We start from the raw sequence: 23,217 nt of genomic DNA, 5'->3' as shown, positions 1-23,217 counted from the left end.
GACAGGTACAGTAACCATGTCCTCTGGGTGGGACAGGGAGAGTAACCATGTCCTCTGGGTCCCAGGCAGGGTGGGACAGTAACCATGTCCTCTGGGTCCCAGGCAGGGTGGGACAGTAACCATGTCCTCTGGGTCCCAGGCAGGGTGGGACAGTAACCATGTCCTCTGGGTCCCAGGACAGGGTGGGACAGTAACCATGTCCTCTGGGTCCCAGGCAGGGTGGGACAGTAACCATGTCCTCTGGGTCCCAGGACAGGGTGGGACAGTAACCATGTCCTCTTGGTCCCAGGCAGGGTAACAGGGGACAGTAACCATGTCCTCTGGGTCCCAGGACAGGGTGGGACAGTAACCATGTCCTCTGGGTCCCAGGACAGGGCTTTAACAGGGTGATTTGTTGCCACTTGTCCAGTACTTATTTCCATAATTTAATAAATTAAACATTTAATCTACTTGCTGAGAATGAGCAGTAGTAATGCTCCCTCCCTCCTCCCTCCCTCTCCCCCTCCCTCCCTCCCTCCCTCCCTCCCTCCCTCCCCCTCCCTCCCTCCCTCCCTCCCCCTCTCCCTCCCTCCCCCTCTCTCTCTCTCTCTCTCCCTCCTCCCCCCTCTCTCTCTCTCCTCCCCCTCCCCTCCCTCCCCCTCTCTCTCTCCCTCCCTCTCTCTCCCCCCTCTCTCCCTCCCTCTCTCCCTCCCTCCCCCCCTCTCTCTCTCTCCCCTCTCTCCCTCCCCCTCTCTCTCTCTCTCCCTCCCTCCCCCCCTCTCTCTCTCCCTCTCCCCCCTCCTCCCCTCTCCCCCTCTCTCTCCCTCCCCCTCTCTCCCCCTCCCTCCCTCCCTCCCTAGGCTGCTCATCATGGATGTGGATGCTGGGCTGAGAACACCAGTACCCTGAACCCTTACTCTACAGCAGTGAGTACTTCAGGTAAAACAACCCTTCTCCCAATACCTTGTGTTTATGTGCTCTGTCATCTCTCCATATCTCAGTTTCCAGACATTTTGATTTGACTGAGCCTGTTTTGAGACTGAAGCTCCTTGTAGTCTTAACGTTTTGAAGAAGAGGAAGAATTTAGTTAGGACCTGTCTGCTTTACAGCTGCAATATGTAAAAAAAAAAATTTAAAAAAAATTGACCTGACCAAATTCACATAGAAATAGGTGTTATAGATCTGTCATGCTCATTGAAAGCAAGTCTGAGAAGCGGTTGATCTATTCTATGTGCTCTATTTCTATGCTTTATGTTCTTATGTTTCGTTTTGGCGTTTTTTAATTTTTTTACACCAGCAACAAACAGCTGAAAAAATGTATTTTTATGCTAAATATATTTCAGAGGTTTAGATGGTACAATAATTCTCTATACTAGACTTGTTTTGTCACATCTGTCTGAAGTTAGGCAAATTATTACAAATTTAGCAACCAGGAAATGGAGGAGCGATTTCTGCATGTTGCGTCCTTAACTTGCAATGTGTTCTGATTTGAATGTTTCTGAAGTGCAGATATAAGTCAGATTCAGTTATGGGCTGTAATTCCAAACGGCACTGCTTTTAACCGTATAGGGTAGGGGTATTCACCTCTGACCCGACGAGGTCCGTAGTCTGCTAGTTTTCTGTTCTCCCTGATTATGAATTGCACCCACCTGGAGTCCCAGGTCTACGTCCGTCCCAGGTCTACGTCCGTCCCAGGTCTACGTCCGTCCCAGGTCTACGTCCGTCCCAGGTCTACGTCCGTCCCAGGTCTACGTCCGTCCCAGGTCTACGTCCGTCCCAGGTCTACGTCCGTCCCAGGTCTACGTCCGTCCCAGGTCTACGTCCGTCCCAGGTTTAGAGGGGGAGAATGGGGAAACAACACTGCATCTGACTTCAAGGTCCAGAGCTGATTTTGAGGGCTATAGGGAGGTGTGTTCCATTTGGTGTCTTATGTAGCTGACTAAGTCACTGACTGAGTCATGTCGTCTCTTCTGTAGCTGACTATGTCATTGACTGAGTCACGATGGTCTCTTATGTAGCTGACTAAGTCGCAGTGCTTTGGATGGTTTGCCCTCCTCATCAGTCACTAAACTTGTTTAGTTCTTTGTGTAGTTTGTCTTTGTTAGTCATCTGCAGACCAGGTGTACTGCAAGGCTCAGTGGGTCTGCAGGCAAGTTTAGCCTAACACGTGACACCCGTTGCATGTGGATAGTGAGGATAGTGAGGGAGGGGAGGGTACATGAGGTCATGTGGGGGATTTGTGACCCAAATGGCACCCTATTGGTTCTGGTCAGATGTAGTGCACTATATAGGGAAAAGAATTACGTTTTGGAGGCAGCCAGGGGGCACCTTCTCAAGACCCTCCAAACCCAAAGACGTTGGATTATATCTGTTGTGCATTAGCCTGCTGGTGACATTTCACTATGTAGACCTATTGTCCTTGTTCTCAAAGTGTGACTTCTCCTCATGTTGCCTTTTCACCCCTAAAAAAACAACTCAGATTTTTTTTTTTCAATGGAGCGGTTCTGTTTTGTTAGTTTAGAGTTTCTCCTTTATGTCTCTCTCATAAATGGAGATGGATTAACTGAGCAGAGCTGGCAGAGGAAGAGAGATGGAGAAAGAGGGGTATGAGAGAGGGGGCGAGAGTGGGCAAGAGAGAAAGAGGGAGAGAGGAAAGAGAAACAGCCAACAAGGGAGTCTGACTCGACTGTGTCTCTCTCTCTGCTCCCAGACTCTCAAAAACTATGCAGTGCTGGCAAGGAAAGGGAGAAGGGTGGAGGGGGAGAGAGAGCGAAGGGCGGAGGGGGAGAGAGAGCGAAGGGCGGAGGGCGGGGGAGAGAGAGCGGAGGGGGCGGAGAGAGAGCGAAGGGCGGAGGCGGAGAGAGAGCGAAGGGCGGAGGCGGAGAGAGCGAAGGGCGGAGGCGGAGAGAGAGCGAAGGGCGGAGGCGGAGAGAGAGCGAAGGGCGGAGGCGGAGAGGAGCGGAGGCGGAGGCGGAGAGAGAGCGAAGGGCGGAGGCGGAGAGAGAGCGAAGGGCGGAGGCGGAGAGAGAGCGAAAGGGCGGAGGCGGAGAGAGAGCGAGGGCGGAGGCGGAGAGAGAGCGGAGGGCGGAGAGAGAGCGAGCGGAGGCGGAGAGAGAGCGGAGGCGGAGGAGGCGGAGGCGGAGCGGAGAGCGGAGGCGGAGAGAGAGCGGAGGCGGAGGCGGAGAGAGGGCGGAGGCGGAGGGAGAGGGCGGAGGCGGAGAGAGAGAGCGGAGGCGGAGAGGAGAGCGGAGGCGGAGGGAGAGGGCGGAGGCGGAGGGAGAGCGGAGGCGGAGGGAGAGCGGAGGCGGAGGGAGCGGAGGCGGAGGCGGAGGCGGAGGGAGAGCGGAGGCGGAGGGAGAGCGGAGGCGGAGGGAGAGCGGAGGCGGAGGGGAGCGGAGGCGGAGGGAGGCGGAGGCGGAGCGGAGGCGGAGGGAGAGCGGAGGCGGAGGGAGAGAGCGGAGGGAGAGCGGAGGCGGAGGGAGAGCGGAGGCGGAGGGAGAGCGGAGGGAGGCGGAGGGAGAGCGGAGGGAGGCGGAGGGAGAGCGGAGGGGAGGGAGGCGGAGGGAGAGCGGAGGCGGAGGGAGAGCGGAGGCGGAGGGGAGCGGAGCGGAGGCGGAGGGAGAGCGGAGGCGGAGGGAGAGCGGAGGCGGAGGGGAGCGGAGGCGGAGCGGAGGCGGAGGGAGAGCGAGCGGAGGCGGAGAGAGAGCGAAGAGGCGGAGAGAGAGCGAAGGGCGGAGGCGGAGAGAGAGCGAAGGGCGGAGCGGAGGGAGGCGGAGCGAGAGGGCGGAGAGAGAGCGAAGGGAGGGAGGAGAGAGAGCGAAGAGGGGAGGGAGGCGGAGCGGAGGCGGAGAGAGAGGCGGAGGGAGAGCGGAGGCGGAGAGAGAGAGGCGGAGAGCGGGGCGGAGGCGGAGGCGGTAGAGAGAAGGGGAGGGAGAGGGAGAGCGAAGGGCGGAGGGAGAGCGAAGGGCGGAGGAGAGCGAAGGGCGGAGGGAGAGCGGCGGTAGGAGAGGGCGGAGGAGAGCGGAGGCGGAGGGAGCGAAGGGCGGAGGGCGAAGGGCGGAGGGAGAGCGGAGGGAAGGGCGGAGGGGGAGGGGGAGCGGAGAGAGAGCGAAGGGCGGAGGGAGAGCGGGCGGAGGCGGAGAGAGTGCGGGCGAAGGGCGGAGAGAGCGCGGGCAAAGGGCGGAGAGAGAGCGGGCGAAGGGTGGAGGCGGAGGCAGCGAGCGAAGGGCAGAGGGAATGAGAGAACGATAGAGCGAAAGAGGGGTGGAAATAGGGAGAGCGAGACAGTGTCACCTAGGATTATTGTTTTTCAACAGTGGCAGCAAATGTACAGGATTTTTGGTGACCTCTGGTGACTTAAAAAAAAAAGACATTCTACTTCAAAATGCATGAAAATCTCATTATGTTGACACCATATGAAATATAACTGATGAACACCACTGGACTGTAGAGAGATGATGAGGTGGCTCTACTCTCCTGACTCTCATTCACACCACTGGACTGTAGAGAGATGATAAGGTGGCTCTACTCTCCTGACTCTCATTCACACCACTGGGCTGTAGAGAGATGATGAGGTGGCTGTTGACTCTCATTCACACCACTGGGCTGTGGAGAGATGATGAGGTGGATCTACTCTCCTGACTCTCATTCACACCACTGGGCTGTAGAGAGATGAGGTGGCTCTACTCTCCTGGCTCTCATTCACACCACTAGGCTGTAGAGAGATGAGGTGGCTCTACTCTCCTGACTCTCATTCACACCACTGGGCTGTGGAGAGATGATGAGGTGGCTGTTGACTCTCATTCACACCACTGGGCTGTAGAGAGATGATGAGGTGGCTCTACTCTCCTGACTCTCATTCACACCACTGGGCTGTGGAGAGATGATGAGGTGGATCTACTCTCCTGACTCTCATTCACACCACTGGGCTGTAGAGAGATGATGAGGTGGCTGTTGACTCATGGCCCGGTCTGTTTGTTACAAATATAAGTTGTCACTGATCTTAAAAGGGATAGTGTGAGATTTTGGCAATTAAGCCCTTTTTCTAACTACCCAAAGTCAGATTCATCATTTTTGATGTCTTTGCGTGTAGTTTGAAATGAAGTTGAAGTTAGTTTCGCGAGCCATTATTAACTAGCGTTCGCTCAATGACTAGACGTCTATGCTAGTTTTTAATTTTACCTTTATTTAACTAGGCAAGTCAGTTAAGAACACATTCTTATTTTCAATGACGGCCTAGGAAGAGTGGGTTAAGTGCCTTGTTCAGGGGCGGAACAACAGATTTGTTCTTTGTCAGCTCAGGGATTTGAACTTGCCACCTTTCGGTTACTAGTCCAACGCTCTAACCACTAGGCTACCCTGCCGCCCCTAGTTAGCAATTGCAGTAACGCTAGATAGGAACTTCCATAATTTGCCAAAACTTCGCACTTTCCATTTAATAGCGCATCTCGATCAGAAATATGTGAGCCACCACTGCTAAAGGAATATAGGGGAAATGCTGCAGGAAGAGAGAGAACCTACAAGTCTCGTAGCAGACGGTTTCAGCCAATGAAAATTCATTATTTTTATAGGAGTCTCAGACCAGACAGGGCCTCAGCCAATGAAAATTCATGCTTTTATAGGAGTGTCAGACCAGACAGGGCCTTAGCCAATGAAAGGTCATGCTTTTATAGGAGTCTCAGACCAGACGGGGGTTCAGCCAATGAAAATTCATGCTTTTATAGGAGTCTCAGACCAGAATGGGCCTCAGCCAATGAAAATTCATGCTTTTATAGGAGTCTCAGACCAGACAGGGCCTCAGCCAATGAAAATTAATGCTTTTATAGGAGTCTCAGACCAGACAGGGCCTCAGCCAATGAAAGGTCATGCTTTTATAGGAGTCTCAGACCAGGCGGGGCCTCAGCCAATGAAAGGTCATGCTTTTATAGGAGTCAATGAGATTTCTATTGGCGTAGTAACGGGAGACAGAATCAATTACTATGTGATATTATGAGAACAACTTGGGTGTTTTCCTGCTCTACTACTTCGACTTGATGATGGTAGAATGTTGTGATTAGAGGGAAGGAGGGTATAGCTTCATGTTTGGCAAGAGGAAAACGGACCAGCTGTCGTCAGGAAATCACACAGAGAGACAGAGAGACACCCACACAGACAGACTGATAGATGTGGGTAGATTTTGGCATTAGCGGGTAAGAATGTCTATTTCACCAGGTCACGTTGGCATTTGGGAATAGGTTTTTACATTTTTTTATTTATTTTTTAAATTCAAAGCCCAAATGTAGAAAGGTGTTTTTTTGGGGGGTCAGTTACATCTTGTTGTTCAAACGCTAGGTGGTTGTTCGATGTTAGAGCTGAAACGGTCTGCTGGTACAGGACACAGAGATTATCATCTCTGACAGACATCTACAATATGGAGTTATAAATAAATATTACGTAGTCAATCTACTGAACAATATATCATATAGCCTCAGATATAATGATACATTAATGATCCACATTCATGGATGCAAAGGCCCGTTGATTAAGAGTTCAGAAATGTCCGCTTTCATGTGTCCAGAGTGGACACCTTGGCCCTGTGGATCCTGGCCGTGGAGATCTCCATAAGGACAACCAGAGTGGACACCTTGGCCCTGTGGATCCTGGCCGTGGAGATCTCCATAAGGACAACCAGAGTGGACACCTTGGCCCTGTGGATCGTGGCTGTGGAGATCTCCATAAGGACAACCAGAGTGGACACCTTGGCCCTGTGGATCGTGGAGATCTCCATAAGGACAACCAGAGTGGACACCTTGGCCCTGTGGATCGTGGCCGTGGAGATCTCCATAAGGACAACCAGAGTGGACACCTTGGCCCTGTGGATCCTCGTGGAGATCTCCATAAGGATAACCAGAGTGGACACCTTGGCCCTGTGGATCGTGGAGATCTCCATAAGGACAACCAGAGTGGACACCTTGGCCCTGTGGATCGTGGAGATCTCCATAAGGACAACCAGAGTGGACACCTTGGCCCTGTGGATCGTGGAGATCTCCATAAGGACAACCAGAGTGGACACCTTGGCCCTGTGGATCGTGGAGATCTCCATAAGGACAACCAGAGTGGACACCTTGGCCCTGTGGATCATGGAGATCTCCATAAGGACAACCAGAGTGGACACCTTGGCCCTGTGGATGGAGATCTCCATAAGGACAACCAGAGTGGACACCTTGGCCCTGTGGATCGTGGCCGTGGAGATCTCCAACCAGAGTGGACACCTTGGCCCTGTGGATCGTGGCTGTGGAGATCTCCATAAGGACAACCAGAGTGGACACCTTGGCCCTGTGGATCGTGGCTGTGGAGATCTCCATAAGGACAACCAGAGTGGACACCTTGGCCCTGTGGATCGTGGAGATCTCCATAAGGACAACCAGAGTGGACACCTTGGCCCTGTGGATCGTGGCTGTGGAGATCTCCATGACAACCAGAGTGGACACCTTGGCCCTGTGGATCGTGGCTGTGGAGATCTCCATAAGGACAACCAGAGTGGACACCTTGGCCCTGTGGATCGTGGAGATCTCCATAAGGACAACCAGAGTGGACACCTTGGCCCTGTGGATCGTGGAGATCTCCATAAGGACAACCAGAGTGGACACCTTGGCCCTGTGGATCGTGGAGATCTCCATAAGGACAACCAGAGTGGACACCTTGGCCCTGTGGATCGTGGAGATCTCCATAAGGACAACCAGAGTGGACACCTTGGCCCTGTGGATCGTGGAGATCTCCATAAGGACAACCAGAGTGGACACCTTGGCCCTGTGGATCGTGGAGATCTCCATAAGGACAACCAGAGTGGACACCTTGGCCCTGTGGATCGTGGAGATCTCCATAAGGACAACCAGAGTGGGCACCAGAGTGGACCCTGTGGGTCGTGGAGATCTCCATAAGGACAACCAGAGTGGACACCTTGGCCCTGTGGATCGTGGAGATCTCCATAAGGACAACCAGAGTGGACACCTTGGCCCTGTGGATCGTGGAGATCTCCATAAGGACAACCAGAGTGGACACCTTGGCCCTGTGGATCGTGGAGATCTCCATAAGGACAACCAGAGTGGACACCTTGGCCCTGTGGATCGTGGAGATCTCCATAAGGACAACCAGAGTGGACACCTTGGCCCTGTGGATCGTGGAGATCTCCATAAGGACAACCAGAGTGGACACCTTGGCCCTGTGGATCGTGGAGATCTCCATAAGGACAACCAGAGTGGACACCTTGGCCCTGTGGATCGTGGAGATCTCCATAAGGACAACCAGAGTGGACACCTTGGCCCTGTGGATCGTGGAGATCTCCATAAGGACAACCAGAGTGGACACCTTGGCCCTGTGGATCGTGGAGATCTCCATAAGGACAACCAGAGTGGACACCTTGGCCCTGTGGATCGTGGAGATCTCCATAAGGACAACCAGAGTGGACACCTTGGCCCTGTGGATCGTGGAGATCTCCATAAGGACAACCAGAGTGGACACCTTGGCCCTGTGGATCGTGGAGATCTCCATAAGGACAACCAGAGTGGACACCTTGGCCCTGTGGATCGTGGAGATCTCCATAAGGACAACCAGAGTGGACACCTTGGCCCTGTGGATCGTGGAGATCTCCATAAGGACAACCAGAGTGGACACCTTGGCCCTGTGGATCGTGGAGATCTCCATAAGGACAATTTATTTAAATGTGAGCAGCCATTGTTGCAATGCTAACTGATGAGGCGGAATCAATCTTAAAAAAAAATTTTTTTTTACAACATTTATTTTTTGAAGTTATGGTTACTGCCAACCACGTTTCTGTTGGCGTTCTGACCAGTGCCAATCAGAGTCATCACAAATCATCATCACTAGGTCGTCATTGTAAATAAGAATTTGTTCTTAACTGACTTGCCTAGTTAAATAAAGGTACAATAAATAATACATTTAAAAAATGGCGGCTTTCCTGTAAACTGAAGAGTCCGTTCTCGTTGCGTCTTTTGAAAGTATAAATACCCTCCTCAGATCAGGAATCTGATATAAATGGTTTCTTTAAATGCTGAGAATTATTTATTACGCCATATTGGAGAGTATGAATGCCCTTTAAGATTAGATCTCATCTGCTTCTCTGTAGCTTTCCACACATTTACTGACTATTCTATAATAGGTACAAGCATTTTGTTTTTGTTGAGTAAATCCCAAAAATAATACATCTTGAAATGAAGCTGGAGAAGCTGTAGGAACCAGAAGCCTTTGGGTTTAACCAGGTCTTCAGGAAATTCATTTGGAATGATGGGTGATATATATATTTTTTTTATTTTTGAACTACAAGTCATCCTGATGCTTTTGTTGTGAGTTCAGGAGTTTTTTCCATCAATACCAGGCGCTTTGTCTTTCTTCATATTTAAAAGAGCAGTTTTCATTTCAGATTAAGTGACCGGTTCCTCCAATAGAACGGTTTCTTGTTGAGAGAGTTTGGGCAACGTAAGGTTCTCCAGGAACTGCAGAACAAGCGGAAGTATCAAAGCTATGTGAGGACCTGAAATTCAGTCTGAATAATAATAGTATTTATTTCTGTAGGATCAAAGATCAGTGGTAGGAGATCTGATCAAGATCAGCTGATCTTGCTTCAGCGATGTTTAAGCTGCAGCACCAGGAAGTGGCTAGGCCTACTGTCTCACCCTCTAAATATATATATATATATTTTGTCGCACCCTCTTGCATAATGAATTATCCTCTACGTCGCAACGGTGCATTAAGTTACAGTCTACTTGTTTTTCAGCTCAATTTCTTTCACTGTTGAATAGTTTTTTTTTTTTTAAAGAGAGTCTTCCAGCATTTTATAATGATTTTCCAATTCACTGATCTGAAGTCTTAATTTAAAGTGTGTTTTCCTCTGATGAAACCTTCTACAGCTAACCATGCCCTAGTTGACTCCTCCACTGAGTGCTCATTTGATTTAAAATATACTTTTTAAATTGGATCTAAACTGAGAGATGAAGTCAGAGTTGTGTAGTAAAATATGATAAAAACCTCCATTTCATTGCACTCTTTTTCATTGGGAAGAGTTACAATTTTACAAAGAATGGGATTATGATCAGATAGAATGGCCAGTAATGTTTTTATAAGTTCCATGTTACCTGTAATATCAGTAGATGTTTAAACATAGTCAATTCTCGAGAAGATCTTACATCTAGAGCTATGAGAAGGTTCAGAACTATCTATTTTAGAGCTATGAGAAGGTCCATATCTATCTAGGTTAGAGCTATGAGAAGGTCCATATCAATCTAGTTTAAAGCTATGAGAAGGTCCATATCTATCTAGAGCTATGAGAAGGTTCAGATCTATCTATTTTAGAGCTATGACAAGGTCCAGATCTATCTAGGTTAGAGCTATGAGAAGGTCCATATCAATCTAGTTTAAAGCTATGAGAAGGTCCATATCTATCTAGAGCTATGAGAAGGTCAAGATCTATCTAGTTTAGAGCCATGAGAAGGTCCAGATCTATCTAGTTTAGAGCTATGAGAAGGTCAATCAATCTAGGTCCATATTTTAGAGCTATGAGAAGGTCCAGATCTATCTAGTTTAGAGCCATGAGAAGGTCCAGATCTATCTAGTTTAGAGCCATGAGAAGGTCCAGATCTATCTAGTTTAGAGCCATGAGAAGGTCCAGATCTATCTAGTTTAGAGCCATGAGAAGGTCCAGATCTATCTAGTATACAATCAATAATGGCATTCATGTCAATTCCAATAATAATGTGTATAATCTGATAAAGTGATCATGCTTCAGGTTACAAAAGGGATATTTTTTTGGGGGGGGGGAGGAGCATAAATTGATACAAACGTGGTTTCCTTCCATACAGAGTGGAACATAGAGTGCTTTCGGAAAGTATTCAGACCCCTTGACGTTTTCCACATTTTTGTTACGTTACAGCCTTATTCTAAAATGGATTGAATAGTCCCGTCCCCCCCACTCATCAATCTATACACACTCCATAATGAGAAAGCAAAAGCATGTTATTCCCGAAAAAAATAATGGCAAACTGAAATCACATTTACATAAGTCTTCAGACCCTTTACTCAGTACTTTGTTGAAGCACCTTTGGCAGCGATTACAGCCTCGAGTCTTCTTGGGTATGACGCTACAAGCTTGGCACGCCTGTATTTTGGGGAGTTTCTCCCATTCTTCTCTGCAGATCCTCTGTCAGGTTGGATGGGGAACGTCGCTGCAGGTCTCTCCAGAGGTGTTCGATCGGGTTCAAGTCCAGGTTCTGGCTGCGCCACTCAAGGATATTCAGAGACTTGTCCAAAAGCCACGCCTGCGTTGTCTTGGCTGTGTGCTTATAGTCATTGTCCTGTTGTTGCTCTGGAGCAGGTTTTTGTCAAGGTTTTCTCTGCACCTTGCTCCGTACATCTTTCCCTTGATCCTGACTAGTCTCCCAGTCCCTGAAGAACATCCCCACAGCATGATGCTGTCACCACCATGCTTCACCTTAGGGATAGTGCCAGGTTTCCTCCAGATGAGACACTTGGCATTCAAGCCAAAGAGTTCAATCTTGGTTTCAATAGACCAGAGAATCTTGTTTATCATGGTCAGAGTTCTTTAGGTGCCTTTTAGCAAACTCCAAGCGGGCTGTCATGTGCCTTTTACTGAGGAGTGGCTTCCATCTGACCAATCTACCATAAAGGTCTGATTGGTGAAGTGCTGCAGAGATGGCTGTCCTTCTGGAACTTTCTCCCATCTCCACAGAGGAACTCTGGAGCTCTGTCAGAGTGACCTTGAACGTGGCCCTTCTCCCCCAATTGCTCAGTTTGGCCGGGCGGCCAGCTCTAGGAAGAGTCTTGGTGGTTCCAAGCATCTTCCATTTACAAATGATGGAGGCCACTGTGTTCTTGGGGACCTTCAATGCTGCAGAAATGTTTTGGTACCCTTCCCCAGATCTGTGCCTCGACACAATCCTGTCTCGGGGCTCTACGGACAATTCCTTCAACCTCATAACTTGGTTTTTGCTCTGTCCTGCACTGTCAACTGTGGGACCTTATATAGACAGGCGTGTGCCTTTCCAAATCATGTCCAATCAATTGAATTTACCCCAGGTTGACTCCAAATCAAGTTGTAGAAACATCTCAAGGATGATCAATGGAAACAGGATGCATCTGAGCTCAATTTCGAGTCTCATAGCAAAGGGTCTGAATACTTATGTAAATAAGGTGTTTTTTATTTTGAATAAATTTGCAAAAATTTCTAAAAAACCTGTTCACTTTGTCGTCATGTGAAGTTTGTTAAAAGTTATATAGATATATATATATATATATAGATATAGATATATATAGATATAGATAGTTTGTGTAGATTGTTGAGGATTTGGTTTCTCCATCCATTTTAGAAAAAGGCTGTAACTTAATGAACAAAATGTGGATAAAAGTCAAGGAGTCTGAATACTTTCCGAATGCGCTATATTTAACTAGATCTGTTAAATAGTTTTTCATTTCCAGGTTTGGTTTATGTAGAATAAGCTTAATAACCTTTTTAGATTTAGAAGCAGGAAGCAGCTGCCAGTTTGTAGTTATTTTTGAAACCCTTTAATAAAAAGATGTCTCTTGCAATAGAGCTTGATTTCTCCATAATAAGTCAAGACATTTTAATTGGCTTATTTGGCTCATTTAGAGCCCCTCAGATGACAGGAAATGGTCACTAAATTAGCCATGAGCCATCTGTGTTGATGTGAATACCAGTTTGATGGATTAAAGGGGGGGAGGGGGAGTAACTAGCTGTGAAGTTACTATTCAGTTGCCAACTAAATAATTGTAAACCAGATATTTCAGAAAAAACAAACAGTGAAGATATAAATTGTTGAATAGAGTTATATAGAAAATTACAGAAGTCTTTAGATTACCACCCCACTATCCCCTGAACAGGCAGTTAACCCACTGTTCCTAGGCCATCATTGAAAATAAGAATTTGTTCTTAACTGACTTGCCTAGTTAAATAAAGGTAAAAATAAAAATATCAAAAACAATTGAAAGAAATCCTCCCTGACAGCTTAGGACACAACAGTCCTCCCTCGCCACTCAATGTTAGATCCGTGCCTGTCACTAAAACCCTCTCAACGCCTCTGAATGTCTCACTCCATTTCCTAAATATCTTGCATTAACTGACACACATGAGGATATGAGAACGGGCAAGACATGATCTGTTGACTTTAAGCCTAAATGTAGCACAAACATGGAGAACAATTTATTTTTTATTTTTTAATCATGGTGGTCCAAAAAGTAGATTTTTTTTTTTCCACCCCTGGCTGTAGTGACAGAGAGAATAAACGGAAGACTGTGAGAGAATATGGTTCAGTGCTATTAGCTTGAGTTTTGTAGGGAGGATTTGTAGGGAGGATTTGTAGGGAGGATTTGTAGGGAGGATTTGTAGGGAGGATTTGTAGGGAGGATTTGTCTTACTACTAGAAATGTATTGAGGTTCCAAACGCATACAAGTTCTGATCTGGTGTGAGAATCATCCCCCCCAATTTGAGGACGATCCTGATGACAAATTGTGTGAGTTGCCAGCTACAGTATTCTACTATCTCACATGTTTTTCTTGTTTTTAACTCTGTAATGCCTTGAATCCACCGGATCAATATGTGGTGAGTTTGTAGCTTTTAAATGTTTATTTATTTTTTAACCCACATCTTTTTACAAAATAATCTGCTGAATTTGAATAATTGTTTGTTCCTTAGGGCTCGGTGCAAACATCACAATAGAACATCACAGAAACCCTCTTGATTCTTGTAGTGTAAAGATGGAGGGGACACCCTGAGGCAGTTGGTCTGTCACAGGAATAAAGAAACCCGTCTCTTTCATATCCTGTCTCTTCCAGAGCCAACAAAGCAACGGCGTGCGTGTTTTAATGTATTTATACAATGTATATGTGCATGCCTGGTCTCTGTGTAGGAATAGATCATACGGTATACCCTCTAAAAGCTGTTTTTATCATGGAAAAAAAGAACCATAAAAAACCTGACCACCATTCATTTTGCTGTCGCGGATATAAAGGATGTGTCTGAGATGTTTCTGAATGGTTGCTTCTGTATTGTCATCCTCTTTCCTTTAAGATGAGAGGCTAGAAGCTGGTTGGTTGGCTTCTCCGTAGCTTGTGGCAAACATTAACTCTTTTGATACTGTTCGTAGTTCCTTCAGCCAAGTGCTTTTCACTGTGTTAGAGGCTGATTTGGTCCGACAGGCTGAAGTTTGGGGTCATGTCTATTTGGTCTGTCAGGCTCAAGACAGGGGTCATGTCTATTTGGTCTGTCAGGCTGATGACAGGGGTCATGTCTATTTGGTCTGTCAGGCTGATGACAGGGGTCATGTCTATTTGGTCCGTCAGGCTGAAGACAGGGGTCATGTCTATTTGGTCTGTCAGGCTCAAGACAGGGGTCATGTCTATTTGGTCCGTCAGGCTGAAGTTTGGGGTCATGTCTATTTGGTCCGACAGGCTGTAGTTTGGGGTCATGTCTATTTGGTCCGTCAGGCTCAAGACAGGGGTCATGTCTATTTGGTCCGACAGGCTGTAGTTAGGGGTCATGTCTATTTGGTCTGTCAGGCTCAAGTTTGGGGTCATGTCTATTTGGTCCGACAGGCTGTAGTTGGGGTCATGTCTATTTGGTCTGTCAGGCTCAAGACAGGGGTCATGTCTATTTGGTCCGTCAGGCTGAAGTTTGGGGTCATGTCTATTTGGTCCGTCAGGCTGATGTCAGGGGTCATGTCTATTTGGTCCGTCAGGCTGATGTTTGGGGTCATGTCTATTTGGTCCGTCAGGCTGATGACAGGGGTCATGTCTATTTGGTCCGTCAGGCTGATGACAGGGGTCATGTCTATTTGGTCCGACAGGCTGTAGTTAGGGGTCATGTCTATTTGGTCTGTCAGGCTCAAGACAGGGGTCATGTCTATTTGGTCCGTCAGGCTGAAGTTTGGGGTCATGTCTATTTGGTCCGACAGGCTGTAGTTTGGGGTCATGTCTATTTGGTCCGACAGGCTGTAGTTGGGGTCATGTCTATTTGGTCCGACAGGCTGATGACAGGGGTCATGTCTATTTGGTCCGACGGGCTGTAGTTTGGGGTCATGTCTATTTGGTCCAAAGGGCTGTAGTTTGGGGTCATGTCTATTTGGTCCAAAGGGCTGTAGTTTGGGGTCATGTCTATTTGGTCTGACAGGCTGATGACAGGGGTCATGTCTATTTGGTCCGACAGGCTGTAGTTAGGGGTCATGTCTATTTGGTCCGACAGGCTGTAGTTTGGGGTCATGTCTATTTGGTCCGACAGGCTGTAGTTAGGGGTCATGTCTATTTGGTCCGACAGGCTGTAGTTTGGGGTCATGTCTATTTGGTCCGACAGGCTGTAGTTTGGGGTCATGTCTATTTGGTCCGACAGGCTGTAGTTAGGGGTCATGTCTATTTGGTCCGACAGGCTGTAGTTTGGGGTCATGTCTATTTGGTCCGACAGGCTGTAGTTAGGGGTCATGTCTATTTGGTCCGACAGGCTGTAGTTTGGGGTCATGTCTATTTGGTCCGACAGGCTGTAGTTAGGGGTCATGTCTATTTGGTCCGACAGGCTGTAGTTAGGGGTCATGTCTATTTGGTCCGACAGGCTGAGTTAGGGTCATGTCTATTTGGTCCGACAGGCTGTAGTTAGGGGTCATGTCTATTTGGTCCGACAGGCTGATGTTAGGGGTCATGTCTATTTGGTCCGACAGGCTGTAGTTAGGGGTCATGTCTATTTGGTCCGACAGGCTGTAGTTAGGGGTCATGTCTATTTGGTCCGACAGGCTGTAGTTAGGGGTCATGTCTATTTGGTCCGACAGGCTGTAGTTAGGGGTCATGTCTATTTGGTCCGACAGGCTGTAGTTAGGGGTCATGTCTATTTGGTCCGACAGGCTGTAGTTAGGGGTCATGTCTATTTGGTCCGACAGGCTGTAGTTAGGGGTCATGTCTATTTGGTCCGACAGGCTGTAGTTAGGGGTCATGTCTATTTGGTCCGACAGGGCTGTCTATTTGGTCCGACAGGCTTTGGGGTCATGTCTATTTGGTCCGACAGGCTGTAGTTAGGGGTCATGTCTATTTGGTCCGACAGGCTGTAGTTAGGGGTCATGTCTATTTGGTCCGACAGGCTGTAGTTAGGGGTCATGTCTATTTGGTCCGACAGGCTGTAGTTAGGGGTCATGTCTATTTGGTCTGACAGGCTGATGACAGGCTGATGACAGGGGTCATGTCTATTTGGTCCGACAGGCTGATGACAGGCTGATGACAGGGGTCATGTCTATTTGGTCCGACAGGCTGTAGTTTGGGGTCATGTCTATTTGGTCCGACAGGCTGTAGTTTGGGGTCATGTCTATTTGGTCCGACAGGCTGTAGTTTGGGGTCATGTCTATTTGGTCCAACGGGCTGTAGTTTGGGGTCATGTCTATTTGGTCCGACAGGCTGTAGTTTGGGGTCATGTCTATTTGGTCCGACAGGCTGTAGTTTGGGGTCATGTCTATTTGGTCCGACAGGCTGTAGTTTGGGGTCATGTCTATTTGGTCCGACAGGCTGTAGTTAGGGGTCATGTCTATTTGGTCTGTCAGGCTCAAGACAGTTTGGGGTCATGTCTATTTGGTCCGACAGGCTGATGACAGGGGTCATGTCTATTTGGTCCGACAGGCTGTAGTTTGGGGTCATGTCTATTTGGTCCGACAGGCTGTAGTTAGGGGTCATGTCTATTTGGTCCAACGGGCTGTAGTTTGGGGTCATGTCTATTTGGTCCACAGAGATAAGTCTCTCAGCTTGCATGCATACGCAAACAAGATACAAACAGGATCAAAAAAACACTCACACACACTCAGCAGCATCAGAGCAGTGGAGCGTTGAGTGGTGTCTTCAAGGTCTAGTGGAGCCTGTTTTGGTGGGATGGAGTTTTGGTCTGGTGACATCAAAGGCGGTACATTAGTTAATAGACCAATAACAGAGAGTTCCATACTTAGGGTTGCACATTTTGGGGGAATATTCAGAGGTGTAAACTTTCCGTGGGAATTAACGGGAATATAATGGGAATTAACAAAATTATATGCAAATTAATATTAATACCATTTAAATGTAGATGTTTTTTGCAATAGATATATTTATATTATATTTATTTATTTATATATTTAAGTAGACATAATTACAAATGATTAAATCCTTCCAGTAGAAATATATATATTTATATATATATTTAGTTTTGAATTTAACTTTAATTAAATGAGTTGACTCTTCACATGGGATGATTTCACTGAACAACAAAAGAAAGGGAATATTGAATTGATCCCCGAACGTTTACAACATACATCTGTAAAATGATTACCAAAGCTTTAGTTTCTAGACTGTATTCCTCTCAGGCTTCCATGTCCTGTCTCCTGAACCTCCTCAATGTCCACCTCTTGAACATCAGACTTTGAGGCCTCATCTTTGCTGTCACTTTCCAACCTTGTGGAGGATGGCTCGTTGTCAGGTTAAAAAAAACCTCAGAATTTGCCCGGATGGCCACCAATTTTCAACCCTTATATTGGTCAGCCTGTTGCGTGCTTTGGTCTGTGTGTTCCCAAACAAGGACCAGTTGCGCTCTGAGGTGGCTGATGTTGGTGGGATTTGAAGGATGGTGGAGCCGACAGGGGAACAAGCCTCAGATCAACAAAGTCCCTTCCACCAGGTGGCTGATGAGATATGTTGGCATGACTGCTATATTGCATCTCCATCCCAAAGCCCTTGCTTGGAAGTGTACTTCACCAGAGCTGTTGCTATCGATAAGGTGTCTGATTCATCATTTTGAACTCGAATAGGAGTAGAGGGACTTTTGTCAGAGGTTGCTTGTTGTGAGCGCTGAGGGAACTTTATGCACTTGGCCAGATGATTCTGCATCTTTGTTGCATTGTTCACATATGATTTGGCACAGTATTTACAAATATACACAGCTTTTCCTTCTACATTAGCTGCAGTGAAATGTCTCCACACATCAGATAGTGCCCGTGGCATTTTCCTGTAACGATTAGAAAAAAAGGAGTAAAAAAAGAAATACAATTTCATGTACAGATAAATAGTTAAACAATTAAATTAAACAACTCCTTTGTAAGAAATGTTTTAAAATGTAACATGTATGGAAACAGGTGAAATAACACTCCTCAGTTAGCAGGCTCAAGCAAGCTAAAACCCACATGGTAGCAAAAACTAACTAGCAGAAATTAGTTATTATTTAAACACACTTTGCTGTAGACTACTATTTACTAGTTAACAAAAAAATAATGTATGTCATATAAAATATATTCACCCCACCCTATATTGTTATCAAAACTTACCAGAAAGCATGTAGTCCTTGGCTCAGACAGTGTAGTAGTGTGGGCTCAATAGCATCTCATTAGTGTGCAAGATCTTGAGAATCAGCTGTGCATGTGATGGAAGAATGCACTGTATATGTGATGGAAGAATGCACTGTATATGTGATGGAAGAATGCACTGCACATGTGGTGGAAGAATGCACTGTATATGTGATGGAAGAATGCACTGCACATGTGGTGGAAGAATGCACTGTATATGTGGTGGAAGAATGCACTGTATATGTGATGGAAGAATGCACTGCACATGTGGTGGAAGAATGCATTGTATATGTGATGGAAGAATGCACTGTATATGTGATGGAAGAATGCACTGTATATGTGATGGAAGAATGCACTGTATATGTGATGGAAGAATGCACTGTATATGTGATGGAAGAATGCATTGTATATGTGATGGAAGAATGCACTGTATATGTGATGGAAGAATGCACTGTATATGTGATGGAAGAATGCACTGTATATGTGATGGAAGAATGCACTGTATATGTGATGGAAGAATGCACTGCGCATGTCTTGGAAGAATGCACTGTATATGTGATGGAAGAATGCACTGTATATGTGATGGAAGAATGCACTGTATATGTGATGGAAGAATGCACTGTATATGTGATGGAAGAATGCACTGTATATGTGATGGAAGAATGCACTGTGCATGCAGAGGATTGCAATCCCATTGAATTGGGGATAGTTTAACCAACATATGCCACAAGACCTAGAATTGCCTCATGTGGATCCTACAAAAAAAAAGGTTCACTGTTATAACCTAGCTTTTTTTGACAAATTTAAGCAAAATTACCCAAATTCCCGGGCTTAACTTCCCACGGAACGTTTCCGACCCCTTGTAACCCCTATCCATACCTCTCTGCCAATAAGAGAGCGTTTTCAGTGTTCCTCTCCCCACTCAGACCAATCCCAGACAGTCCTAGAAAAAACGATTGCTTAAAAAGCACATTTTATTTTTGAACATTTTTTAATTGAAAACAATCACAGTAAAGTACTTAATTGTGACCCAGAAATGGTTTTGTTATTGTGTTGTTATTGCACTGTAGTGAGCTCACCGCGGGTTTACTCCCCTACAGCCTCTTCCAAATCGCTCCCTATCCCTCCCCGTTGGCCCTAGTCCTTCTCTTCTGCAGATCTGTAAGGTGTAAGCAATATGGTTTCAGCTTACTTATACCCTTCAGATCTGAAAATATTAAATGTCTCGGACCAAGGGGAGTGGTAGGGAGTGATTTGGGACCAGCTGCTAGAGATAGAACAGGAGAGAGATGACATAGTGGTGGGTCCAATAGAACTGGAGAGAGTTGACATAGTGGTGGGTCTAATAGAACAGGAGAGAGATGACATAGTGGTGGGTCTAATAGAACAGGAGAGAGATGACATAGTGGTGGGTCCTATAGAATAGGAGAGAGATGACATAGTGGTGGATCCAATAGAACTGGAGAGAGATGACATAGTGGTGGGTCCAATAGAACAGGAGAGAGATGACATAGTGGTGGATCCAATAGAACTGGAGAGAGTTGACATAGTGGTGGGTCCAATAGAACAGGAGAGAGATGACATAGTGGTGGGTCTAATAGAACAGGAGAGAGATGACATAGTGGTGTGTCCAATAGAACAGGAGAGAGATGACATAGTGGTGGGTCTAATAGAACAGGAGAGAGATGACATAGTGGTGAGTCTAATAGAACAGGAGAGAGATGACATAGTGGTGGGTCTAATAGAACAGGAGAGAGATGACATAGTGGTGAGTCTAATAGAACAGGAGAGAGATGACATAGTGGTGGGTCCTATAGAATAGGAGAGAGATGACATAGTGGTGGATCCAATAGAACTGGAGAGAGTTGACATAGTGGTGGGTCCAATAGAACTGGAGAGAGATGACATAGTGGTGGATCCAATAGAACTGGAGAGAGATGACATAGTGGTGGGTCTAATAGAACAGGAGAGAGATGACATAGTGGTGGGTCTAATAGAACAGGAGAGAGATGACATAGTGGTGGGTCCAATAGAACTGGAGAGAGATGACATAGTGGTGGGTCCAATAGAACTGGAGAGAGATGACATAGTGGTGGGTCTAATAGAACAGGAGAGAGATGACATAGTGGTGGGTCCAATAGAACAGGAGAGAGATGACATAGTGGTGGGTCCAATAGAACAGGAGAGAGATGACATAGTGGTGGGTCCAATAGAACAGGAGAGAGATGACATAGTGGTGAGTCTAATAGAACAGGAGAGAGATGACATAGTGGTGAGTCTAATAGAACAGGAGAGAGATGACATAGTGGTGGGTCCAATAGAACAGGAGAGAGATGACATAGTGGTGGGTCCAATAGAACAGGAGAGAGATGACATAGTGGTGGATCCAATAGAACAGGAGAGAGATGACATAGTGGTGGATCCAATAGAACAGGAGAGAGATGACATAGTGGTGGGTCCAATAGAACTGGAGAGAGATGACATAGTGGTGGGTCCAATAGAACAGGAGAGAGATGACATAGTGGTGGGTCCAATAGAACAGGAGAGAGATGACATAGTGGTGGGTCCAATAGAACAGGAGAGAGATGACATAGTGGTGGGTCCAATAGAACAGGAGAGAGATGACATAGTGGTGGGTCCAATAGAACAGGAGAGAGATGACATAGTGGTGGGTCCAATAGAACAGGAGAGAGATGACATAGTGGTGGGTCCAATAGAACAGGAGAGAGATGACATAGTGGTGGGTCCAATAGAACAGGAGAGAGATGACATAGTGGTGGATCCAATAGAACAGGAGAGAGATGACATAGTGGTGGGTCCAATAGAACAGGAGAGAGATGACATAGTGGTGGATCCAATAGAACAGGAGAGAGATGACATAGTGGTGGGTCCAATAGAACAGGAGAGAGATGACATAGTGGTGGGTCCAATAGAACAGGAGAGAGATGACATAGTGGTGAGTCTAATAGAACAGGAGAGAGATGACATAGTGGTGGATCCAATAGAACTGGAGAGAGATGACATAGTGGTGGATCCAATAGGGAAGTAAATGGAAATGCATACAACGAGAACAGGAGAGAGATGACATAGTGGTGGGTCCAATAGAACAGGAGAGAGATGACATAGTGGTGGGTCCAATAGAACAGGAGAGAGATGACATAGTGGTGGATCCAATAGGGAAGTAAATGGAAATGCATACAACGAGAACAGGAGAGAGATGACATAGTGGTGGGTCCAATAGAACAGGAGAGAGATGACATAGTGGTGGGTCCAATAGAACAGGAGAGAGATGACATAGTGGTGGGTCCAATAGAACAGGAGAGAGATGACATAGTGGTGGGTCCAATAGAACAGGAGAGAGATGACATAGTGGTGGGTCCAATAGAACAGGAGAGAGATGACATAGTGGTGGGTCTAATAGAACAGGAGAGAGATGACATAGTGGTGGGTCCAATAGAACAGGAGAGAGATGACATAGTGGTGGGTCCAATAGAACAGGAGAGAGATGACATAGTGGTGGGTCCAATAGAACAGGAGAGAGATGACATAGTGGTGGGTCCAATAGAACAGGAGAGAGATGACATAGTGGTGGATCCAATAGGGAAGTAAATGGAAATGCATACAACGAGAACAGGAGAGAGATGACATAGTGGTGGATCCAATAGGGAAGTAAATGGAAATGCATACAACGAGAACAGGAGAGAGATGACATAGTGGTGGATCCAATAGGGAAGTAAATGGAAATGCATACAACGAGAACAGGAGAGAGATGACATAGTGGTGGATCCAATAGGGAAGTAAATGGAAATGCATACAACGAGAACAGGAGAGAGATGACATAGTGGTGGATCCAATAGGGAAGTAAATGGAAATGCATACAACGAGAACAGGAGAGAGATGACATAGTGGTGGATCCAATAGAACAGGAGAGAGATGACATAGTGGTGGGTCTAATAGAACAGGAGAGAGATGACATAGTGGTGGGTCCAATAGAACAGGAGAGAGATGACATAGTGGTGGATCCAATAGGGAAGTAAATGGAAATGCATACAACGAGAACAGGAGAGAGATGACATAGTGGTGGATAGGGAAGTAAATGGAAATGCATACAACGAGATTATACAATTTACTCCTGTCTATACATAAAATAAATCTAAATATTTATAAATACTTCATGGACATGATTTAGCCACAGAGGAATCGAGGATCATAAGCTTCTTAAAGTAATATCTGTGGATTGTTTCAGATCACGAGCTCGTACGCCTATCCCTATTTCAGAGTCGTATGTTATGGGATTTGTCCATTCTTTTCATTGTGTTTCGTGTGGAGTTCTCCATGTGATCACTGAGCATGTATCTGGTTTCCCTGTCCTGTTAAATGTTCAGGGAGTGCCTGAGTACTCATAGAAGTACCTGGCTTCCTGCGCGGGAAATGTAGGAATTTTTATTTTAACATCCATTGCTAATGATAATATATTAAAACTAAAGTTCCTCACAGTAAGCTATTTGAAAAATCCTTCTAACAATCTCCCCCTCGATAATCACCAATCCTCAGTGTGAAAGAGCAATGGAAGTTATTGGTCTACTGCTACATTGGCCAATAGCAGGGCTCTCCAACCCTGGTCCTGGCGAGTCACCCTGGTCCTGGCGAGTCACCCTCCTGTAGGTTTTAACTCTACACTGTTCCTGGAGAGAGACCCTCCTGTAGGTTTTCACTGTTAAAACCTACAGGAGGGTCTCTCTCCAGGAACAGGGTTGGAGTTAAAACCTACAGGAGGGTCTCTCTCCAGGAACAGGGTTGGAGTTAAAACCTACAGGAGGGTTTCTCTCCAGGAACAGGGTTGGAGTTAAAACCTACAGGAGGGTAGCGCTCTAGAAA

General features: G+C 46.6%; 1 protein-coding gene across 3 annotated transcripts in view; it reads left to right on the top strand.

The window, feature by feature from the left end:
• Positions 1-23,217, top strand: part of tasp1 (taspase, threonine aspartase, 1) — a 113,243-nt gene that overhangs the window by 55,937 nt on the left and 34,089 nt on the right. For all 3 annotated transcript variants that reach the window (XM_042305646.1, XM_042305645.1, XM_042305644.1), the window contains one exon: positions 840-918. In XM_042305646.1, the coding sequence (XP_042161580.1) occupies positions 840-918 (79 nt within the window). The remainder of the gene's footprint in view (positions 1-839; positions 919-23,217) is intronic.

Source organism: Oncorhynchus tshawytscha, linkage group LG24 (genome assembly GCF_018296145.1).
Source record: "Oncorhynchus tshawytscha isolate Ot180627B linkage group LG24, Otsh_v2.0, whole genome shotgun sequence".
Taxonomy (NCBI): domain Eukaryota; kingdom Metazoa; phylum Chordata; class Actinopteri; order Salmoniformes; family Salmonidae; genus Oncorhynchus; species Oncorhynchus tshawytscha.
The sequence above is the reverse complement of the archived record's forward strand: the minus strand, read 5'-3'. Positions and strand labels throughout refer to the sequence as shown.